Here is a 25053-nt window from a genome sequence, read left to right as displayed (position 1 = left end):
AGATTCTCCTCAGATGTCCAGCGATCTTTGGCTCTCTGTTCATATTTAGGAATGGGTCTAAAAATTGAATCAGAGGCTCTGCACATGGGCAGAGGTTGAGGTCTGGGGGATGTCACAGTAACATGGTTACATAGGACCAGGCTGTGTTGTTGGAGCAGCCTTTGTAGGTTTATGGATTTCTCTGAGGGAAGGGGTGTGGTGGCTCACACCTGGCTGGCAGCATCTGGTTGTTGACCGCAGGAAAACAGTGTAACCAGAGGGTACATCTGTTACAGTTAATGAACCTGCATTGACAGCTGAACCCTCAGCGCCCAAGTCCATAGTTTACACTAGGGTTCGCTCTTGGTGTTTTACATTCCATGAGCTTGAACAAATGTTTAATGACACGTATCCACCATTGTAGCATCGTATAGAATGGTTTCAGTGCCCTAAAAATCCTCTGCGCTTCTGTTCTTCCTTTCCTCTCCCCAGCCCTTGGTGATCACTAATCTTTATACTGTCTCCATAGCTTTGCATTTTTCACAGTGTCATATAGTTGGAATCATACATTTTATAGCCTTCCGCTTGGCTTCTTTCACTTGGTAATAATGCATTGAAGTTTCCTTGGATGCTGCTTTTTTTTAAATAAAAATATCTGTAGAATAAGCACAATTAAAAAAATTGTTCTGCTTTGTTTATATTAAAAAAGGATACAGAATTACCAAAAAGAATTACAACAATTGTAGCATAATTTAAATGCTTCCATTTACTAAATTAAAGCTTTTAAAATAATCCTAATGGTGTAGTTCCCATATATAGTAACCCTACCTGGGGTTTTAAATTTGAGGCATGTCACGAACAGGAGCCTTTCACCCCCAATCCCCTGCTGAAAGTTCCCAAACGAACGTCACTGATAATCTCATTCTACGATCGAATGGCCACATTATTTATTTTTATTATTATTATTTTTTTGCGGTATGCGGGCCTCTCACGGTTGTGGCCTCTCCCGTTGCGGAGCACAGGCTCCGGACGCGCAGGCTCAGCGGCCACGGCTCACGTGCCCAGCCGCTCCGCGGCATGTGGGATCTTCCCGGACCGGGGCACGAACCCGTGTCCCCTGCATCGGCAGGCGGACTCTCAACCACTGCGCCACCAGGGAAGCCCTCGAGTGGCCACTTTAAAATTCTCAAAATACTTTAATTCTGCTGCATTTGCAATGGAATTTTTGGAAACTCTTTCTCCTGTTGGTCTCTATGACGTCATAGATGTTTCTTCTTAATTTTGACTGCTTTTCCTTTGCCAGTTCTTCATGCCCCATTAACCTTAAATGATAGGATTTCTCAAAGTTTCTTTCTCCACCCTTTTCTCTTGTGATACAATCACCTTTCAGCAGCTCACTCACACAGACTGTATGCTACTTTCTTCAGTGTTCTGATTTCCACTAAGGCAGCCCATGAGTTTAGGAAAGGGGCTGAATCATATTCAATGAGTGGGATGGGCCCCTGGAGGCCCCCAATCCAGCCCCCATATCTCCGACCTTCTGGCAAGTGGCTGGGTGGCTTCATCATTCCTCACTGAGGAGATCAATTTTGCTTTTGAGTAATTCCCCAGATGGAAAAGTTTATGGGATTGCCCTCCTTGTTTCTATTTTGGGACGCTGGACTGACATGGAACACATAAAATTGTACTTCCACATGACATTCTGTAAAAGATTGACTGCCATCGTCATACCGTGGAGTTGCCATTTTTCCTTCCGGACGTAATTAGTTCCTTTCACTGGTCCTCATATGATTGCCCTCCATTCACTAATACGTATACTTATTGATCGCTTACTACCAGAATTAGAGATTCACTTGTCTCTTCTCAGAGAAGTTCCTATAAATGAGGGCAGCCAGGAGAGCAAAACTTGAATTCATTTATGATTATATGTGTTATTAGCTGACTTTGGGGGACTTGAAAGTTGCCTTCACCCCCTTCACTTTGCTTATACAGACCCAGCTTAACTGGTCTCCTCTCCCTACTGTTATGTTAGTGCTACACTTATGAGCTGATGATATTTATTCTTTAATATGAAATAAAGCTGTAGGTTAAAAGCTAAGGACTGTTTAAAAAATATTGATTGTTTTAAGACTTCAAATGTTAAAAAAGAACTAATTAATACTATTTTTGGAATGCTTTCTGAATACATTTGGGATTCCTTAAAAGTTAAACTGAGGCTATAAAATCTTTAAACCTACTGAGAATGAACTTTGGGGGCCTCTGATCCTTCGGGGGACACATCAGGGACCATTGGCGTTGGTGTCCCTGCACGTTGGAGTTGCGGCTTCAGCAGCCTCTGTCTCCTGGCCTCACCATCTTTGGCCGGCTGTGACAGCAGCCTTTTCAACTACGGGCTTAGTTGCTACGCAGCATGTGGGATCTTCCCGGACCAGGGCTCGAACCTGTGTCCCTTGCATGGGCACGCGGATTCTTTTTTTTTTTCTTTAAAATGAAGCTCTTATACATAGCTATACACATATGAACAAGTAGCTCTGAAGGCCAGAGAACTCCAAATTCTGGAAACTTGGAGGCTCTACAGATGATACTGGTTTCAACAAGTTACAAAGTCTTAGGTAATAGCATCTACAGGCTTAGCCTTACAACTGTGTGGGAGAAACGAACTCAAGAGTAAAAGCTTCACATTCTGAAAATAAATAGTGGCGAAACACAGCATTCCTGGATTGAGAGAGGGACATGATTGGAAGGAAACCTCTAGAATTCTTCTAATCCCAGGTTCCTCAAATTGGTACAGATGATAGCAATCTGATAGCGCCACCAGAGCAGTCCCCTTGGGAGTAATATATTAATCCTTTTTTTTTTTTTTTTTGGCCACGCCTCGCAGCGTGCAGGATCTTAGTTCCCCAACCAGGGATCGAACCCATGCCCCCTGCAGTCGAAGTGTGGAGTCTTAACCACTGGACCGCCAGGGAAGTCCCAGACCTGGGACCTGGGAGTAATATTTTAAAATGCAAAAATATTAGCCTCCTGCTTAAAAGCTAACGATGATTCCCTCCACGATAAACTCCAGCCCCTCCACGTGAGCTGCCATCCTGTCCTGATGTTCACACCTTGAGGCCTGCCTTTGGCCACTGGGTACCTCTGACTTCATTGTCTTGGAGTACCCTCAGGCCGTTTCCCATCTCTGAGCCTCTCTGAGCCTCTTCTCTCTGCTTGGAATGTACTTTCTCACTTCTGCTGTTAGCTTACCCTTCAAGACTCTGCTTAGCTGTCATCTCTTCCAGAAAGTCTTCCCTGACTTTCTGACCACCCCCCACCGCCCTTGGTTTTGGCTTGGACCCTGCTGGGCGCCCTCTGAGTGCCTTGTGCATTTTCCCCTACTGCCGCGATGCAATCACCTTTAGTGCCTTAAGCACAGAGAATGCCTTGCCAGTGCTGAGACTATATCCTTCCTTTTATACACTGAGTGGTCAGCACAGGGCCGGGCATGGAGACCATCTCAAAACGTGTGTGTTGAACTCAAATGAAATGAGGGGCAAACAGCTTTTGAACTATCTGGCAAATCTGTTTTCAGCAAAGGATTATAGAAGCTTAAATGGATTTAGGAAAATGTATATATGTCATGTCTCTATGGGATTCCCATATTTTGCAGAAGCTTCTGAAAGGAACTCTTTTATGTCTATAAGCGTAACGGCTGTGCCTATCAAAGAAAAAGCATTAAAGACAATGGAGGTGGTAGCAATGGCATCGGTGTATGCTGTATTCTTTTCACAAGTTTGTTCTCAGGAAGTGTAGCATGTCATCAGTGTGAGTTTCATGTTTCCTTGTAATTTTATTGGACATAATGGCACCACAACTAATAAACCTGCCGTATAGTGACAGACTATGACTAAGCAAAATTTGATCTTCATAAATGTAGGAAAAGTGCTCTTCTTGTGGTATGACTAGTTTTCTTATAAAACAAGGAAATGGTCAAAAGGAAGAATAACGCCTTGAGAGGATGTTTCCAAATGGATAGAAGAGACCTGCTATTTATTTGTAGTCTGTAAACACAATCATTCTTGGGGGATGAGCAGGTAATGCTTTTACCTGGCACCTCATAAAATTCTGAATTCATGATTTTGTCATTTTTTATGGCTTTGCAGCACCTTGCGATTTTAGTGTGGTTTAACTTTGGATTCTTCTTCTGCAGCGAAAGTGGAAGGTACCAGAGCCAATTCCTAGCTGAAAGCTGCCCCTTTGTCACCTCTCCTTGGGGACCAGGCTTGGGAAAAACGCTTCCCTTCTTTGTGTTCATTTTCAACCCAATAGAATGTAAGACCCTGAGGATCTGGTTTCATTATAATTTTCTTGAAATAATGACCGTGTAATGACCAAACATCACAGTAAAAGTCTGATCTTCATAAATATATAAATTCGCATTTCATCCCAATAGGATGTAAGATCCATGAAGCCGGTGAATTTTGTCTGTTTTGTCAACATCAGTGTATCTTTTAAAAAAATTTTATTTATTTATTTTTGGCTGTGTTGGGTCTTCGTTGCTGCGCCTGGGCTTTCTCTAGTTGCGGCGAGCGGGGACTACTCTTCGTTGCAGTGCGCGGGATTCTCACTGTCTTGGCTTCTCTTGTTGCAGAGCATGAGCTCTAGGCACGTGGGCTTCAGTAGTTGTAGCATGCAGGCTCAGTAGTTGTGGCTCCTAGAGCACAGGCTCAGTAGTTGTGGCGCACGGGCTTAGTTGCTCTTAGGCATGTGGGATCTTCCCGGACCAGGGCTCAAACCCGTGACCCCTGCATTGGCAGGCAGATTCTTAACCACTGCACCACCAGGGAAGCCCAACATCAATGTATGTTAAACACTGAATATGGTGCCTGTTACAGTGTAGATGATCAAAAAATATTTGTTGAAATATTTTTCAGTGGAACCCCTGTGGGCCTGGAACTTCTCCCCAGTAAGACATACATCTGTGCAGTTTGAATTTCCAGGGCATTTAAAACATCAGTTCTATTCCCAAGGTTTAATCTAAAGAAATATTGGCCATTGGTCAGGTGAGGGGTATACGTGTGAAGCACAGATCTCTTTTTGGCCCCTGAAATCATGGACAGAATCAGCTTCATCCATTGCTAACTGGGGGACTGCTCTGTAACAGTTTCAGAAACTCTGTGTGTATGTGTGTGTGTGTACCTGATGAAAATGTTTTGGGAAAATATATTTCCGATCTCACATATGCTTCATTCCACAGTACTCCCGTTTCTTTTCCCTTGGCCGTGTGGAGCTAAGCCTTGTCCAAGACAAGAGCCTCAAGTCGGGTCGTAGACCCGCAAGGTGAAGGGTGTTTCCATTTCAAATGGTGCAGGCTGGGGTGCAGCAAGCATGAGACTGATCTCGGGGACATAGCAGTGAGCAGTGGCTTGAAGTGAGATTTTAGTTCCCCGCCCAGGAATTGAACCTAGGTAGCCTGAGTGAAAACCAGGAATCCTAGCTGCTAGTCTACCAGGGGCTAGAGGCTAGAGGCAAAGTTGCCCTGGCTCTTGCCCTGTTTAAAAAATGAATTTCTCAAGGAGGCAAAAACTGCAAAAGCAGATACAGAGTTTATTATCAGAGACACAGCACAACATGCGGGAGAGCACACAGAGAAACTATTTATTTAAGACAGAAGCAAGGCAGAAATACACACCCGGAGAGATAGGGTGTGGGTGTCCTCCCTAATGAGGTGAAGCACAGTAAAGAGGTGGGTGGGTCATTTATATAGGGCAGTTCTTCCGGCTCTTTGTCTACCTTCGGCCGATTATCTTTTTTCTTTTCCCACACCTGACCTGTCCCAGGGCCCTTCCCTGATACGTGTGTGCATCTTTTTGCCAAGATTGAGTCCAGCGTGGAATGGGGTAACGCCCCCTCCCTTTTTGACTCCCGAGGAGCCTTTCTGTGCATTTGCAGTTGGGGAGTTCTCCTTGACCTCAGGAGGGGTCATCTTATCTCTTTACTCCAGCAGAGCTCAGCTCCCGCCATTAACTTGGTCCTTGGAGTGTCTGGGAAAACAAAGCTCCAGTTTATTCCACTTGGCAAACTCCAGCTGTCCAGTCCGGGGGACCATCTACCTGCTACCTCAGGACTCCCAAGAAGCCTTTCCCATTTATTCTTTTTGGTTGGGAGGTGGGGTACGCAGTGGGTGGACTCCAGGCCTCTTTGCCAGTTTTTCTTAAGACCCAGTTCAGACAGCCATGGTAAGGGAGTGAGTTTGGAGGGTGTTCAGAAGCTGTGGCACTCTGGTTGAGATCCAAACAATTTAGACCTTCAATCCACAGCATGGTGGTTATTGAAGAAGATGCAGTGAGCCTGCATTGTGGTTCTGGATTCAGTAATCCCTTTTTAGCCGTGTATTTACATTTTTCTTGGATTGTTCAGGAAATAGGATGAGGTGTAATACTCAAAGGAGGGGCTGCAGTTTAGAAATCTAGGCTTAAAGACCACTGTTTTCTGGGTCATGCTCACAGGCACCGAAAGCACGGTCTCCCCGTCTCACTGCGGGCTGTGGGTCACAAGCTTGAGTCCCAGGCTCCTGGAGCTGGCTCACTGGATGACCGGGGCTGTTCACGCTCAGCCCGTTTCAGCCACGTCGATGGGATGATAACGCCGACCCCTCAGAGTTGCGTCGAAACTTAAAAAAAAGGCCAAGCGTGAGGAACGCATTACAATCTTGCCACATGGTGTCATCCTAAAGGCCATCACTGCACTTCCCTTTCCTCCAGATGTGAGGGTTAAACCCTTGAAAAATTAAAGTCCCTTTTTGCTGCTGCTCTTTGTTGGAGCTGGAGGGAGGCTTAGCACCAAATCTGTAGGGCGCTTTCAGCGAGGTCTGCGAGGTGTTCATTTGTGCCATGGCCTCATTGCTCTGTCTCTTTTCTGCCTCTGTCTTTGTTTGCCCTTTGCTCTTCCTTCTGATTTATGCCATCTGGCTGCAGGATAGGAACTTTGATGGAAGCAGCTTTAAATTCTTTTGGGGAAAAGTTATTAGATGAAGAACCAACCAAACAAATACGGCTGCACCAACTCCCCTTCTTCTCCTTTGAGTTTAGAGAAAGGATGGAGAACAAAGCTGATCCGCAGTGGGGCGCTCAGTCTGGCCACCGTCGCTTCCTGCACAATGACAATCCACGTGTGAACACTAACCTCTTTCAAAGAGACCACATCTGGGGGAGAGGGTGAATTTTGACAGCTCCTTGGCTGAAAATAACCAATAATTCTTAGCTGATACCATTTAGAATGAACAGTTTTGTTAACAGGAAGAATGCAAACAACCTTTATTTGTGTCAAAATTGGCCCTTTGTAATAAACTTTATGTCAGGTTTTTCCATATGATATCAGGGAGTGTTAACTAATCAAAGTATTTCGTTGCTTCAAGACAAGATGTATTTTTTTTTATCATCCTTTAGAGTGCTCTTATTTGGGACAAAGTTCTGGGTTATCTCCGGAAATGAGACATAGAGACAGGGCCCCATAGAACTAAATTTAATATTTTAAGTATTGTTAATATTTTATTACAATTTCGTTCACATTTATGTGGCACTGGATGATAGATTGCTTTTTTAAAAATGTGATTTCATTGTTGAAAAATCAGATTGGCTTAATAATAATTCACTGCATGGATAATTTTGTTGGCTGACATCTGTTGTCTCAGTTGAAAGCCTGCTTGTGTAAATGGATTATCTGTAAACAAGGTTCAATTTATTGATAGGTCTATAGCGAATTATTGGTCAGCCTGAGACTCAGACCATATTCTTGTCCCCTGATCAATGATAAGTTTAAGTGTCGGGGAGTATAAATAGCTACTGTGTTTATTTTCTGTCAACTCCTATGCCTAAAATACACAAGAAGTTAACATATACATATCATTCCCAAGTATTTCAGAGTTTTTGAACTTTTACTGTATTAAGATGACAGTGTAAATTCATCTCACAGTTGTGACTCACTCTTCATTTTGGTTATGTGAGTTTATTCTGCAGAGCTCATGAGACCTTTTTGGCAAAAAAATGTCCCTAGTGTTTATAGTGATGTGCTGATGAATGTGTTTGAGATGTAATTAAATATAAGTTATTTTCTTTTTTCAGTTCTATCCGGAGGTCCATTGCCTCAAGGGCATGAATTTGAGCTGTATGAAGTCAGATTTCATTGGGGAAGAGAAAACCAGCGAGGTTCTGAGCACACAGTTAATTTCAAAGCTTTTCCCATGGAGGTAAGAAGAACAAATCAGCTTGTAAAACATTTGTTGTTCATGTAAAGTATTCAGCGATTTACTGAAAATGGTTTAGTTTAAAAGTAGATGTGTAGCTCTTGAATGTAATCAATTTATATTAAAATAAAAAAGTGCTCCATGAAATATAAGCTTGGGGCAGCAAATGAGGCTTCCCATCACATCAGCCCTAGTGGGCTTGGAGAATGCGCATGGGCTGTTGGTTATAAAGGCAATCTATGCTATTAAGTTTCATCTTAGTATTATTACTGTTGTAAAAATTCTGCTGCCTCTGCAAATTCAGGAGGTCACTTTCGTGGATGCTATGAATAGATGATAAGCTGGAAACAAATAACTTTTGGAGAAACCTTAACAGTAACTAAAAGTCTGGTTTAACTCCGGTTAAAATTGGTAAGTTGGTTTTATTCGCCTCAAGCAGTTAGAGAGCGAGAGAGCGAGAGCGAGAGCGAGAGCGAGAGCGAGAGCGAGAGCGAGAGCGAGAGCGAGAGAGAGAGAGAGAGAGAGAGAGAGAGTTAACTAATTTCTTCCTCTTCTGTGCTCCCAGTGTCCTTGATGGATTGCTGCTGTGACATTGATCTCATGCATTGTAACCTTTAGTGTTTAAAGAGTCCTTCTTACTAAGTGTGGGCTCCTATTATGGACTGAAGTGTTTGTGATCCCCACCCCCCCCAATCAAATTCATATGTTGAAACTCTACCCCATGATGTGATGGTATTAGGAGGTGGAGCCTTTGGGAGGTGATTAGAAGAAGTCCTGAAGGTGGGGTCCTCATGAGTGGAATTAGTGCCCTGATAAGAGTCCAGAGAGAGTTTGCTTCTCCCTGCTTTTTGCTGGGTGAGGACACAGGAAGACTGCCATCTCCAAGCCAGGAAGTGTGCCCTCACCAGACACCAGATCTGTCGGCACCTTGATCTTGGACTTGCAAGCCTCCAGAAGTGGGAGAAATAAATTCTGTTGTTTAAGCCTCCAGTCTATGGTAATTTGTTATTGCAGCCCGAGCTAAGACAGCTCCTGAAGAAAAAGTCTCCCTTTCACTCTCTGTGTTACTCCCAACATTTAGTGCAGTGCCAGGTACATCAGAGACAACCCACATAGGTGAAATTGACAGGATGTCTCTGTTGTTCATATTTATTTCTATAAGGACCACAGTTCTCTCCTGGGAAATAGCCCATCAGTGTCAAGTAATAGTACATTTCAGGGGCTGCCGAAACACCAGTCTTCCTTGTCTGTCTTTCCCAACTGCACATACTTAAGTATGGAATTGCTCCTGGCCAGATACCATGTCCATACCTGCCTCATTGCCTGGAAGTCACTACTGTTTGACTTATATAAATGATATATATGCCTTAAAGAATGAAGTTAGAGAAAGTATTTCTCAATGTTACTTTAACAATCATTAAAAAATTTCTTTTGAAAGCCCAAAATATCCCTTTCATTAAAAAAACTCAGGTCTTAAAAGTGAAATATTAGGACTTCCCTGGTGACACAGTGGTTAAGAATCCACCTGTCAACGCAGGGGACACAGGTTCAAGCCCTGGTCCAGGAAGATCCCACATGCCGCGGAGCAGCTAAGCCCCTGTGCTACAGCTACTGAGCCTGTGCTCTAGAGCCCATGAGCCACAACTACTGAGCCTGTGTGCCACAACTGCTGAAGCCCATGCACTTAGAGCCCATGCTCTGCAACAAAGAGAAGCCACTGCAATGAAAAGCCTGTGCACCTCAACGAAGGGTAGCCCCTGCTCGACACAGCTAGAGAAAGCCCACGCATAGCAACAAGGACCCAAAGCAGCCAAAAAAATAAAAATAAAAAAGTGAAATATTAAATGTTTCGAGGATGGAGGGAAAAACGGTTGCAGTGTGTTGAATAATATATGTGGTATGTGATGCCGAGGACAGTAAGAGGAGACAGCTTCTTTAAGGCCTTGATGGGCGATGTTGGGTCTTCAAATGTTAACCTTTCTAGGGGCTTTTTTCTCAGTTCCTGCAGACATCCTATCACTTCTAGTGCCTTGAAACAATTCAGCCTTGTCTCTGTGTCACCTCTGGCTGTTGCCCTGTCCTCACCCAAAGTGAAAGGGAAGAGTTCACACGAGAACATATCAAAGAGGAGGGAGGACACAAGACAATCCCAAATAACTAAACCTGCAGGGTAGTGGAGGGCTGAGGAGGGGCAGGAAAACACTGGGCTGTCAGGGCCTCGGCCCTGCCCTCTTCTTTGGGTTTGAAAAGCTTTTTCATCTCAGTCAGCCTTCAAAGATACAGTCTCATAATCAAAAATTTTGGGAGAGATGGGAGTCCTTGGGTCGGCGCCAGCTTCTGGAGGGGATTCAGTGACTTTGCCTGTGACACACAGAATTTACAGCCTCGGGAAGTTCCATGAGATTAGGCTAGTTGGTGATGTGTGCTCTTCGCCCCACAGTCGAATAGAATTTTGGACCCAGCGTGCAGACTGGTCCTGCTACTTGGTGAAGTTTTAACTGCCCTGAGGCTTTGTTTCTGCAGAAGTATTTATACTTATGATGATGGAATTTCTGACTAATTTTTCCAAAATAGGTGATGAATAATACTTGAATTCTTTGTTATCCCAGATTATCTCTGATCCAGTCCTAGAGAAAATACTTCTGTCAGTCATCTGACGTTCGTTTAGTGCTGGATCCTGTGGAGTGCATCAGTCTTTTGGGTGCACAGAGTTTGAGGGGCATAGCTGTGAGTCAGGTGCTTTCTGTTTTGTTTTGTTTTTTTTTTTTGCGGTACGTGGGCCTCTCACTACCGTGGCCTCTCCCGCTGCGGAGCAGAGGCTCCGGACGCGCAGGCCCAGCCGCTCCGCGGCACGCGGGATCCTCCCGGACCAGGGCACGAACCCACGTCCCCTGCATCAGCAGGCGGACTCCCAACCACTGCGCCACCAGGGAAGCCCTCTGTTTTGTTTTAATGGAGGCTGTGAAGAGCGAGCTGGGTTTTCAGGCGGAGAGGGCCGAGCTGGTGAAGGAGAGGAGAGAGGGACTCCACGTAGAATAGTCTGGGAGGGAATGAGATGCCTAATGTGGGGATAAGTAGGTAACTTCCCACCATCCCCCTGTTCTGTACTGCCATCAGGGCCGCTTGGAACCCAAGGACAGTAAGAGGAGACAGCTATGCCAATAGGACAGTGGAGAGTGAGGGCACTGTTTATCTGGTATGTGATTTAAAAAAATAATTTTTTAGGACAGTTTCCATATCTTATTTACATTTTAAGACTAACTTTAATCTCCAAAAGACACATCAATACGTATTTCCTTTTTGCTGATCTCACTTAAACTTAAATGGATGGTTTATTCAGCAGCCATCTGTAAACAAATAATTACCTTGTCTGTTACATATAACGTGGGAATGGCTTTTAACAGAAGCTCATCAAGCTCCCCTCTTGACTTTTTAAAATTATAAATACAGGTATAAACGCAATCCTGAATATATTTTTGATGCTACGAGTAGTCAGCACCCACATCACTTCAAATATTAACACAGTTTGTGACATTAAACAATTTATTTATTTATTTATTTTAAAAAAGAGTTATTTATTTAATCTATTTTTCTGGCTGCGTCGGTCTTTGTTGTGGCACACGGGATCTTCACTGAGGCACGTGGAATCTTTGGTTGTGGCGTTTGGTTTTCTCTCTCTAGTTGTGGCACGTGGAGTCCAGAGCATGCGGGCTCTGTAGTTTGTGGCACGCAGGCTCTAGTTGAGGCACGTGAGCTCAGGAGTTGTGCTGTGTGGGCTTAGTTGCCCCGCGGCCTGTGGGATCTTAGTTCCCTGACCAGGGAGCAAACCCGCGTCCCCTGCATTGTAAGGTGGATTCTTTACCACTGGACCACCAGGGAAGTCCCTAACAATTTAAACTGCAGCTCTTGTACTCAGCAAAATAGATAAAGCTTGTCCTTTCTGCTTTTCCTTCTTGAGGTTTGTAGTTTTCAGAAACACACATGCTTCCACAGCTACCTGACATTTTTTGCCATGCTTTCATCTTGTAACTGAATTCTATTACGAATACTCCAGGTTTCTGCTTAAATGACAGCGCCTTAACAAGAGAAAAGAGAATTGTGTTGCATTTTTCTTCCCATTACCCATTACCTGAAAACATAATGGGTTTGCACGTGTTAACTATATTCTTACAAATGTCTGGGTGATGTCTACCAGCTGGAATTCTTAATGTGTGGGTATTTCGCATCGAGATGACAGCAAACATGAGTAGAATGTTGTTGATTTAAAACAAGGATGGAATCCAGTCAAATTAATTCCTGTATGTTTGTCCTGGAGGTGGTGGTAGCTGCATGTTTTCTTTGGACGGCATTAGATGTCTTAGCTCTTGAAGTACAACTTTAATGCTGTATGAATTTTGTGATTTCGCTAATAGCAGTATCCTTTCTGCATCCACCGTATCACTAGAATTATTTATTCTATTCATGTTAATTTTGTTGCAAATCTAATTAATGGAGGAACTTCTAGGTATTTAGGTTCAAATTCAACTTTCAGGCTATGTATTGTGTTTGCGTCTTTTTGTATGTGGAGACCGTCATGTTCTTTGCTACTTCAACGTAGCCTAACTGTATATATAACTCCTGGTAAATTAATCTCTGCACATGAATTGCTACTTTCATACTGCTATGGGAAAGTACATCCCAGGCATTTAGATTTTATGCTGGAGCAGCAAAATTTTAAAAAAAAAATTGGGGGTTGGGGAGACCAGCAGAGTGGCTAAGTTTTATTTTTTTCAAGTAACATTATAACTCTCTGCTGTCCCCATCAGTTTGTAAAGAGAAGATCTCTAACTTAATAGCTAAATGTAGGACGGATATGGTCTCAGGATAAACACAGGCCTATACATTTCTTAAAAATTTATTTATTTTTAGTTAATTTATTTATTTTTGGCTGTGTTGGGTCTTTGTTGCTGCACGTGGGCTTTCTCTAGTTGTGGTGAGCGGGGGCTACTCTTGGTTGCGGTGCACGGGCTTCTCACTGTGGTAGCTTCTCTTGTTGCAGAGCACGGGTTCTAGGCTCATGGGCTTCAGTAGTTGTGGCTCGCGGGCTCAGTAGTTGTGGCATACAGGCTTAGTTGCTCCGCGGCATGTGGGATCTTCCCCATCCAGGGCTCGAACCCGTGTCCCCTGCACCAGCAGGCGGATTCTTAACCACTGTGCCACCAGGGAAGTCCCTAGGCCTATGCATTGAATAGATTGAGCTTTTAACAAACTCCCTACATTACTTCTGTTTGTCTCATTTCACTCCAGATGAAGGATAGTTTTCTTAGGATGGGCACTGATCCTGCCCACAGACCAGCTGGAGATCGTGTACGGCAGGTTTGACTTTCTTGCCCTTTTGGCCTAAAAGTTTACGATTTGAGAGTGAATTATCAAGACAGAGCACAGCATATTGTAGGGCAGACTCTTATCTTTATTTACATTGTATTTAAAGAGCAGGTCTTGCTCTGTGTACTCTGAAGGGCTCGGTGATAATTGAGCCACATACCAGCTGTTTATGGAAAGCTGAGTGCATATGATAGAGTTCCACTGTGCAGAGCAGGAGTCTGTAATTGTGAAGAGTCCAGATCTTGATTGCAAAATAGGCCAACAAAACATTATGAAGAATGTATCTCATAATAAAGTGCCAATCCTGAATATTATACCTTACCCCCCAATATCCTGGGTTTCCAGATAACCCTGCATTTCTTCTTTTCTTTTCAGGGAGATAGTAGTGTCTGCTATTTAAGTGTTCTTCTAGTGAAAAAGACCTGGCTTTTGGGCTGCTGCCCCTCCAAGTGATTTGCATATTCATTTGACAGAAAGATATTTATTTTTATTTATTTGTTTTACTACTCCGAGGAGATACCAGGAAGAGTTTGCCCGGTTAATAGTGAATTGATGATCTTTTCAAGTTATTTGGTTTCCACGGGCATCCCAAGTTGAGCCTTGAGTTTGTGAACCTCTTCCAAAACAGAGACCTCCATTGCCTTTCCAAGGAAATGTCATAGGGTGACTTCAGTGAGTTAAACTATCCTGAGGGGGCTTCCCTGGCGGTCCAGTGGTTAGGACTCCACGCTTCCACTGCAGGGGGCACGGGTTTGGTCCCTGGTCAGAGAACTAGGATCCTGCAGGCCGCGCAGCATGGCCAAAAAACCCCCCGAAAACAAAAACATTATGAGGATTAGACATATAAGGCATATAGATAATTTGTCTGTTAAAAGAACTTTAGAGATCACCTCGAAAGGGTGTATCAAACTAACTTTCCAAACTCCTGTTTTAACCTCGGACAAATCTGGGGCTCCAAAAAGTTAAGAGTCACAGAGCATCTTATAGGAAGCCATGATGTATGGCCTGGATGAAGAAGAGTGTCTTTTGTTTAAATATTCCATTTAAGAATTATCCTTTACTACTGGTCTTGTCTCTGGTGGTGTAGATGGAAGGAGACAGCACCACAGTCTTTGTCTCCCTCTGCGCCGCCCCTGGGAGAGCTTTTATGTCTGCATGCAGCCCCATTTAGAGGTGAGCGTGTTTTAACCTTGCTCGGAAGGGTTCTAGTGAAGCTGTGGCCTTGTGCCTGGGTCTTATAGGCTATGAAGACAAAGCTCAGATTGGCTTTGTGAAGGTACAGGGGTATGTGGTCTCAAAGGTAGAACCTTGCTGCCCCCTGAGAATTGGGGTGGATTTAACAGACCATCTAGTTCTGCCCTCCCCCTGCCTCCCGCCCCCCAAACCCACTCTGCCGAGATGCTCCACAAGGTCTGGGGGGGGAAGTGACTGGTTCAGGAAATGACAGAGGACACGTGAGACCTGTGAACTGACTTCTGCTCTGAGGGATGCTTTTTCCACCTTCCAAAGCCAATTCTTACTAGGAAAAGCAGCTCTACTCTGAGATTTTATTTGCCACTGTAGTTACAACTTTGGATTGAGATTGCTTTAATGGGAAGAAAAGGGAATCTTGCCATTAAGAGGAGTTAAGACTGACACTAAAGGAAACAATTTCACATTTGAATGTTCAGCTTCTCTGGGAAGTGTTACCATTTTGACCAGAAGCAGGCTCTGACTATAATGGTTATTATCATTTGGGGGTCCTGGGATTGTCCACAGCACTAGCAGACTGAGCCTCACGGGTAAGCAGGTGAAGGAATTAGATCCCTGTGCTGTGGCCCCTTCAGTCGTCGTAGTTGTGGGAACTCCCTCTCCCATCTGGGTAAAGAAAAATAAAAACAAATTTTATGTTTCCTGAATTCTAATGAACACTTGCCTTTTTATTCCATAAAAATCATGGCTCCTGCTTTGATTCAGCATCTTTATTTATTTTTCATTTATTAAAATGTATTTGGAGCAGAAACCTCACAGTTTACTGAGTAGAAAATAAGTTATAGTTTTGAACACACAGAAATGTTCTTTTAGTGGTACCACATGATATGGCAGTCTGCCATTTCCTCTTAGAAATAGAATTGTATAAGACCAACTTGACCTTTAGGTAGTCACTTTGAAGCTACCTTCAATTTTATCTTTGTAAGGATTTCTTGTAATAGATTATTCATTGTCATTGTTTGAGGATGTATGAGAGATTTTTTGGCAAACTAACTGAAAGAAACATTAGTATGGCAGCTGACTTTACTATGTAAGGTAAATTTGTGCAAAATGAAAAATTAGTTCCTATAAATGAATATGACATATAATGAATTTATAGGTGGTTATAGACTTGCTGCATGTAGGAAATATTTTAAATTGGGTTCTTACAGATAGAAATCCTCCAGTAAAATACATATTCTCTTAATAGGCCTTCCAATAAAAATAGACTCTGGTTTAAATATGTAGTTCATAACCAAGTGGTCATCTTTAACTCATCTCCATCCATTCTTCCATTTATCCATCCATTCATTCAGTCAATCAACAGGTATTTCTTGGGAACCAGCTCTTCAGGCCGTGGGCTGAGTGATAGGCATATAGAGTTGAGGGCAATAGACAACTCATGGCGTTTTTGTTACACTGGGGTAGTCCAAATGCAGTGTTCATAATTTGTCTCCTCCCCCCTTTTCTCTAAATCAGTGAGTGTTTAGAAGACTTGAGTGTTTCTGTGCCATATAAGGGGCCTCATCCCCTCTATCCTGTCTATATAGTATACAAATTCCAGCTATTTAAAGCTAATTAGAGGAAGATTTTTTTTAAATTAGTTTTTATTGGAGTATAGTTGATTTACAATGTTATGTTAGTTTTCTGCTGTACAGCAAAATGAATCAGCTATACATATACATATATCCACTCTTTTTTAGATTCTATTCCCATATAGGTCATTACAGAGTGTTGAATAAATTCCCTGTGCTATACGGTAGGTTCTTATTAGTTATCTATTTTATATATAGTACTGTGTCTATGTCAATCCCAATCTCTCCATTTATCCCCCTCCCCTCCTCTTTCCCCTTGGTAACCATAAGTTTGTTTTCTACATCTGTGACTCTGTTTTGTAAATAGGTTCATTTGTACCATTTTTTTGAGATTCCACATATAAGCGATATCATATGATATTTGTCTTTGTCTGACTTACTTCACTCAGTATGCCAATCTCTAGGTCCATCCATGTTGCTGCAAATGGCATTGTTTCCTTCTTTTTTATGGCTAAGTAATATTCCATTGTATATATGCACCACGTCTTCTTTGTCCATTCATCTATTGACGGACATTTGGGTTGCTTCCATGTCCTGGCTATTGTAAATTGTGCTGCAGTGAACACTGGGGTGCATGTATCCTTTCGAATTATGGTTTTCTCTGGATATATCTAGAGGAAGACTTCTGAAGACATTTATTAGAAAGCCAATATGTTATTTGAGATATAAATTATTGTCAGCTAGATGAAATATTTATCAACTAGCTTGCAAAAGGCACTGTGCTGGATACAACCCTGTTACAGGTAGTTGTAAGCTAGAGTAACTAGGATAACCTAACAACATTAGGATTGGTGAGAGACAGGATAGGAGAGTGTTGATGGTGGGGAAGAGTCGGGAAAGGTCTAGGTTCTGGGAAGCAGCCGGAGAACATGGCACCAGTACTGCTGCCTTGATTAACAGTGGAACCTTGTGGGAGGGCGTGAGGATGGTGTAGCTGGAAAGAGTTTGGGCTTGGAAGTCAGAAAACCAGGATTGAAATCCAAGCTCTGCAACCTTGGGCAAGCTAGTAAACCTCTTCCAGCCTCGATGTTTCTGTCTGTAAAAAGGGCTTGAAACTAGTTCAGAGGCTGGCAAACCCTTCAGTATGTACTTCCTGTTACTAGGAAGAGATGGGGGATGTCATTGTGGTTGTGATGATAAAAATCTAGTGAAAATACCGTGAGGGGGAAACCAAAAGTGTTTTTTGTTCATACAGGTAAGAAATGCAGAGACTATGAATGGAGAAGAAAGTTTTTTGTTTTTTTTTTAAACCCCTACTCCCCTGAATACGTTATCTTCTACAAGTCTAGTCAGTATGTCATTTCCTGGTCATTTTCTTTATGATTGCTGTGCCTGCGTATGCAGTAGCATTTATATTATCAGCTTATTTTGTAGTGAAAATCAACTAAATATTTCCTGTGTAAACAGTGTGATTAAACTTCTAATTGAATAGAAGGATGTTAAGAGGTTTTTAACTTCATAAGATCTTAACCAGTATAAAAACTGCATACGTCTTTCTGGTTGTTTTCCTTTTTTCTTTTTCGTTTTGGATTTAAGAATGATAGGTTAAAATGGTACAGTGAAGTTATTAGTAAGATAATTTTGTCCTGGCCACTGCGTTCCTGTGCTTGAATACATTTTTCCTTTCAGCTTCTTAAGGCTGCACACAACAAAAACTCACTATGGAATCCTAGAGCAAAGTAGCATGAAGCCTATGGGGAACTGGACTTTTTGGTGCCACGGTCCCCTAGGAGGCAGCCTGCTCTGGTGGCATAGATGATCAGTCAGGGAGGGCTACACTCTGACTCCAGTTCACCAGGGTGTTTGCTGTTGGACTTCTGTGTGGTTGTTTAACCTCAATTCTTTCACTGGTGCGTAAGGTTAATACAATTGTTCCCACCCTTGTGAAACTTAGGGAGAGGCTGTAAAAATTAATGGTATACTGTTGGAAGCACCGTTCACTGAATATAGTGGTGGAAAATAGTGTTATTAATTACAAAATCTGGTATTAAAGTGTTTCCTAAAAGCATTTTAAGGGCATAATTAGTGTTGGATGCAAATGTAACATGGGACAGTAGTTGTTTTTTTTTTTTTTTAAGAAGCCTCGAAATGAGTAGAAAGAAAGAAATCCAGATTTTAAACTGTTGACTAAGTATAAAAGAAAGACATTTGTAATGATTAGACCTGATAAATGAAAGATGGACTTTTTTTTTTTTAATCAATTCATGCAGTGGTCCCCAGCCTTTTCGGCACCAGGGACAGGTTTCGTGGAAGACAGTTTTTCCACGGATGACGGTGGCGGGGCGGGGGGTGGTTTCAGGATGATTCAAGGGCATTACATTTATTGTGTGCTTTATTTCTATGATTATTACATTGTATTAGTTAATGAAATAATTATACAGCTCACCATAATGCTGACAGGAGGCAGAGCTCAGGCGGTAACGCGAGCCATGGGGAGCGGCTGTAAATACAGATGAAGCTTCGCCAGTAGCGGTCCGTGGCCTGGGGGTTGGGGACCCCTGAATTAATGTCTTCACTTGGGCACCGTAGGGCAAGTGCATTCTCTAAACCTGGCTCAATGGATCACTTAGCGCTCTGTATGAGAGAGTTTATTCAGTGGAAACCAATTTATCTGGCTTCAGAGTTCATGTAGTTCCCATGAATATTCCTTGGTGGGTCTATAAATTGGTGAGCTCTCTGGGGAGATCCCATAAAGAGATTGCTTCTCCCCAGCCTGAGCCCTGAGCAAATAGGAAGTAGACATCATTAGAGTCATCAGATAATGGAGAACAAAGCATCACCTTTATTATGGATGAAGGACACTGGAGACATAGCTTAGTGTGAGGGAGTCAGCCTGCTCAGTTACAGGCAGTGGGTGGAGGGAGGCGAGATAGGAGGGAAGGAAGGGAGGTGAGGTGGTGGGGGGTGGTGAGAGGTTCCAGATTGGGTTTATTAGCCTGCTCTCTAAGCCTAGCTCAAATTTCAAAAGAGGAATAAAGAGGAGGGTGGAGTTGGTTGAAGGAGTGGAGAGGAAGGCTAGATTTCTTTCGGGAAAATCCCCCTTTATGGGAACAAGGAACAGAGAAGAGGTATTTCCTGTTAATACGACTATTCAGAATTCTCCCAAGTGCCCTTTAAAGTTCTATGGCACTGGACACTAGCACGAGACCAACCGCATCTGGGCGTCAGTGAAGGAAGTCCTGTTTCCTTTTGCTGCAGGTCTGTCCCTTTTAACCACCTGGGACCACATCCCTTTTTGCCTGCAGCTCCATTGTATCTAACATAGTCGCACAGTTTTCCACTTTCTAGAAGGAGCTTGGGCTTGGAGTGAGCCAGGATTTTGAAGCATGGGTAGGATTTAATTTTTTTTTCTTTCTGATTCAGTTGGGTGGGTTTTTGCCCAGTTCACCATCTCAGCTGTTGTTTAAACCCAAGGTATAACTGAGGGCAGTTTATGGATGTTTCTCTTTTCAAAACTTGTGACCCAGGTCCAGGGCTGAAATCATTAATCCTGTTCCGAATTTGGGTTGTACGGCTCTGAAAATATTTTACAATAATTTTTAAACACAAATATCACTTATTCACCTTGTGATGGAGAACAAATATTCCAGATATTTATCAGTGGGCATTGTTCCTAATTAGTTTATCAGCCCCGACATTCTTTAACTGTGTTCCCAATCTTGCTGTTGGGAACAGCAAGATCTAGATCTAACTGATCTAGAGCTCGACTGTGTATGGTCAGTGGCTTGGGTCCTAGTGGGATAAAGGCTGTGGTGATGCCTGCTGCCTTTTCCTCAGCTGAGCTCAGTGGGCTACTTTGTAGAAAGACATTAACAAGTTTTGAGTCTGTTAGGAAGGCAAGATGGTGAAGTGATATATACCATTCAGTTAGCAAACATTGGTTAAGTGTCTGTGTTTATGGCCAAACTCTGTGAGAAGAATAAAAGGTAAGAAGACAGCATTTGTTTTTGTTGTTGTTGCTGTTTTATATTTTAATTTTACTGGAGTATAGTTGATTGACAATGTTGTGTTAGTTTCAGGTGTACACCAGAGTGATTCAGTTATACATATATCAGTACATGTAGTCATTGTTTTTTAGATTCTTTTCTCATATAGGTTATCACAGGATACTGAATAGAGTTCCCTGTGCTATACAGTAGGTCCAGGTTGGTTACCTACCTTATATATAGCACTGTATGTGTGTTGATCCCAGGCTCCAGATTTCTCCCTCCTGCCCAGGCTTCCCCTTTGATAACCATAAGTTTGTTTTCAACATGTGAGTCTGTTTCTGCTTTGTAAATAAGTTCATTTGTATCTTTTTTTAAAATTAGATTCCACATATGAGTGATATCATGTGATATTTGTCTTTGTCTGACCTCACTTAGTGTGATCATCTCTAGGTCCATCCATGTTGCTGCAAATGGCATTATTTCATTCTTTCTATGGCCTAGTAGTATTCCATTGTACATATATGTACCGCGTCATCCTTATCCACTCCTCCATCGGTGGACATTTAGGTTGCTCCCATGTCTTGGCTGTTGTAAATAGAGCTGCAGTGAACACTGGGGTGCAGGTATCCTTTTGGATTATGGTTTTCTCCAGATATATGTCCTGGTGTGAGATTGCTGGATCATGTGGTAACTGTAGTTTTAGTTTTTGTTTTTTTTTAACATCTTTATTGGAGTATAATTGCTTTACAATGGTGCATTAGTTTCTGCTTTACAACAAAATTCCATCTCGGTCATCACAGAGCACTGAACTGAGCTCCCTGTGCTATACAGCAGGTTCCCACTAGCTATCTGTTTTACACATGGCAGTGCACATACGTCAATCCCAATCTCCCAGTTCATCCCACCCCACCCCCCGTGTCCACACATCTGTTCCCTTTGTCTCTATTCCTGCCCTGCAGATAGGTTCATCCATACCATTTTTCTAGATTCCACGTACATGCGTTAATATGCGATATTTGTTTTTCTCTTTCTGACTTACTTTACTCTGTATGACAGACTCGAGGTCCATCCATATCTCTACACATGACCCACTTTCATTCCTTTTTTGATGCTGGCCATTCTGACTGGGGTGAGGTGATAACCTCATTGCAGTTTTGACTTGCATTTCTCTGTTAATTAGTGATGTTGAGCATTTTTTCACGTGCTTTTTGGCCATTTGTGTGTCTGCTTTGGAGAAATGTCTATTTAGTCTTCTGCCCATTTTTTGACTGGGTTGTTTGTTTTTTTGACACAGAGCTGCATGAGCTGTTTGTATATTTTGGAGATTAATCCCTTGTTGGTTGCTTTGCTTGCAAATATTTTCTCCCATTCTGTGAGTTGTCTTTTTGTTTTGTTTATGGTTTCCTTTGCTGTGCAGAAGCTTTCAAGTTTAATTAGGTCCCACTTGTCTATTTTATTATTTTTTTTAATACACTTTTTTATTTTTGGCTGCGTTGGGTCTTTGTTGCTGTGCGTGAGCTTTCTCTAGTGGCGGCGAGCGAGGGCTACTCTTCGTTACAGTGTGCGGGGCTTCTCATTGCGGTGGCTTCCCTTGTCGCGGAGCATGGGCTCTAGGTGCACGGGCTTTAGTAGTTATGACCCACGGGCTCTAGAGCGCAGGCTCAGTAGTTGCGGTGCACGGCTTTAGTTGCTCCACAGCATGTGGGATCTTCCTGGACCAGGGCTTGAACTTGTGTCCCCTGCATTGGCAGGCGGATTCTTAACTGCTGCGCCACCAGGGAAGCCCTGTTTTTATTTTCATTATTCTAGGAGGTGGATCAAAAAAGACATTGCTGCGACTTATGTCAGAGTGTTCTGCCTATGTTTTCCTAGACAGCATTTGTTTTTAATGATTCTGTTGTCTGGGTGGAAGAGGCAGAATTAAGATAGAAACGTATGAAATGATAACAATCGATAGATGACATGACAATGGAAAACAATTCACAACATCCGTAGGAAGCAACTCCTGTGTGTTTGCTGCTGTGGTTGGTGCTGATATAGGGCAGTAAATAAGAAATAATCTAGGTCTAGAAGAAGTTCCCATTCCCTATTAAAAATGGCTGTTATATATGAAAATAGCTTTAAGGGATGAAATATAAAGGAGGACATACATCATGGAATAATGGATTTCTCCTGGGCTCAGAGAAAAACTGTGGGAAGGGGTGGATATTGGAGCTGGGCTTTGATGGCTGGGTAGGAGTTTGCTGGATAAGAATGACATGGATGGAAAGAGAAGAGGTGGGTGTAAAGATGTAGGAGAGGACACGGGGATAGGGCTTGATGAGTGATTAGAAAAGACCAATGTGATGCTGAGAAGTGGAATGCGAGTAATTGAAATAGTGATGGCACAAGTAATAGGAAAAAGAGGGAGTCAGACAGTGAGGGACGGTGCTGGGGAGAAGCTAATTAATTTGGATTAATAAATGATACTATTTTAACAGGTGCCATTTTATCCTATTACTACCTACAGTGCTTTTCATCCCAGCACACTTTCAAATTAGGTAAAGAATAATAGTAGTTGAGGTCACAGTTCTTTGAAAAATTGAAAAGATGCCCTTCATCGTAGGTGAAGAGGAAAATGTTTGAAGCTATACTAAGCCTTATATAATTTGAGTCTTAATTAGAGCTAATATTTCTCCACACAGTGGAAGAGTGAGTTAAAGTAAAGATGACTAGATTTTAGTTTTTACTTGTTAATTGGAGTTGATTTGTGTTCTCAAGGGAAAACATTTTCAGCTTTGTAATTTCCATTCCCTGTCTTTAGTCTAATGGTCTGAATTTATTGATCTTTGCAGGGTAATACATATTTCTGCCTGGGTTTCCTGGGCAACACCCAGCAGAACCTCTCCATTTTGGTATTTTTCGAGGGGCTTTTTCTTGATGTCTGTGCTCCTTGGAATTGCTACACGTTGCTGTGGTCTGTTGCTTGTTCCAGAGTCTGTCTCTTCCTCTGTCACACCCTTCACACGGTGTTTTTTTCCAGCATAGATGTCCATGACCTGTCAGTGCACCTGATGGCTCTCATAAGTTTCTGTATTTTAAAAATTAAAGAAAGTGGCAGAAATAAAAAAAGATACTGACAGTGAAAGCAGCAACTGAAATGCTTCGGATTACCTGGATATTTACATTTACATCCATCTCACTTTTAATGGAGACTTTATTTTGAAATTCGTGGAATTTTACTTTAGATGATTAGAATTTGTCTTATTGGCATTACTGATCCGGGTGAGTGAAAAGCCTCTGGAGAATTAGACTTTTTGCTTCTTGATTCTAGTTAAATTTGAGCCGTCTTTGTAGGAAGAATTAGCCTTAGTTGTTTGAGTCTAATGTCAGAACCACGTAGCTGGCTTGTCTTATTGAATAAATAGTGAGTCCGGTGGGGACAAAGATTGGGGAGAATGGAGGTGATTCTGCCTTTCTCTCTCTGACCTTCTTTTTTGGTGCCTTGGGAAAGATAGTAGGTACAAAAGTGGGCTGACCAGCTACTATAATTTTTTGGGGGAATAATATTCAGTGAGCTGGTACATTGTATTATGCGTGTCAGAAATGAATGGAGATTTTGATTGGGAGGCTTGGGAGCATTGGCTATTGTTAAAGGACTTGGGGATGCCAAGAGGGAGAGGGAATTGGGGGGAAGATGTCAAGGTCAGCTTAGTCATGCTGAATTGGAGATTGCTTGAGATTTGTATATAAGGCAGCTGAAAGATAAATTGTAGGAATTTTCACGTTTGGAAGTGTCATTTGACTTCTAATAGAATTTCAGTTCCTGGCATGTAGGGGGCCTTAAATATAAACAAGTAGGTGAAAGCAGAGATCGGAAAGTTCGAGGCATAATACCAGGTGCTGGGGACGTAAGTAAGACAGAAAGTCCTCGCTGAGGGACTTTGGCCTTGCTGTCTCTGTGTCTAGAATGTTCTCCCCCCCCTCCCCCGATAGCCACATGGCTGCTTCTTCAGCACCTTTAGGTCTCTGTTCAAATGTCACATAATCGGTGAAGCTAACCTTAGCCTGCATGCAGTCCACATCCACCTCTAATTTGTTTTTCTCCATAGCGTTTCACAGTAATTTAATACATATATGTGGTTATGTATACACGTACGCCATGTATTTGTAAACATATAAATATAATCTATTCTAGCTGGAATTTAGGGGATCTGGAAATTAATTAGCTGGAGGTAGCTTTAGAATGGCAGGCTGAGGACGAAGAGCAGAGGCTCCTGAATGACAGGTTTCCATGGAGAAGTTTTCTTTGTTGGATGTATCACATATATGTGGTCTATTACTAAAAGCAGTGGGGAGCGCTGTTCTACACTTAACAGCTGTGAATTTTTCATTCATTCATCAACTATTTATTGAGCACCTACTATGTATGTTCCAGGCAGGTTTAGGTACACCCGTGACAACATATGCAAAAAATCACTTCCCTTCTAATACTTTCCTTCTGGGGAAATGTAATCAATTGCCTCGACCAGAAGAGGTGATGCCCTTTAGGAAATCATTTTAAAATCCAGGCATGATGTTCAAATGTTGTCAACTGGGATGACGGTCCTGACAAGAAAAAGAAGGCCGTGTGTTAGAAAGGATGTGGGGAGAGAACATTCAGAGCTTTGTTTGGAGAATCAGGGGCTGAGTTGTGAGTCTCAGTAACTGGAAGAACGGTGGAACTCTTAGGAACTCCAGAAAGGGGCTGTAT

At 42.5% G+C, this 25053-nt stretch overlaps 1 protein-coding gene and 1 pseudogene across 3 annotated transcripts in view; one reads left to right on the top strand and one right to left on the bottom strand.

The window, feature by feature from the left end:
• CA8 (carbonic anhydrase 8 (inactive)) overlaps positions 1-25053 on the top strand; it is a 210899-nt gene that overhangs the window by 130446 nt on the left and 55400 nt on the right. For all 3 annotated transcript variants that reach the window (XM_024742665.1, XM_024742664.1, XM_024742663.1), the window contains one exon: positions 8082-8206. In XM_024742665.1, coding sequence (XP_024598433.1) covers positions 8201-8206 — 6 coding nt within the window. In that variant the 5' untranslated portion in view covers positions 8082-8200. The remainder of the gene's footprint in view (positions 1-8081; positions 8207-25053) is intronic.
• LOC112398146 (ubiquitin-conjugating enzyme E2 variant 2-like) lies at positions 12493-24410 on the bottom strand (annotated as a pseudogene).

This window comes from Neophocaena asiaeorientalis, unplaced genomic scaffold (assembly GCF_003031525.2).
Source record: "Neophocaena asiaeorientalis asiaeorientalis breed wild unplaced genomic scaffold, Neophocaena_asiaeorientalis_V1.1 scaffold226, whole genome shotgun sequence".
NCBI classification, from domain to species: Eukaryota; Metazoa; Chordata; class Mammalia; order Artiodactyla; family Phocoenidae; genus Neophocaena; species Neophocaena asiaeorientalis.
Note: the sequence above shows the minus strand (reverse complement) of the source record. Positions and strands in the feature narration are given on the sequence as shown.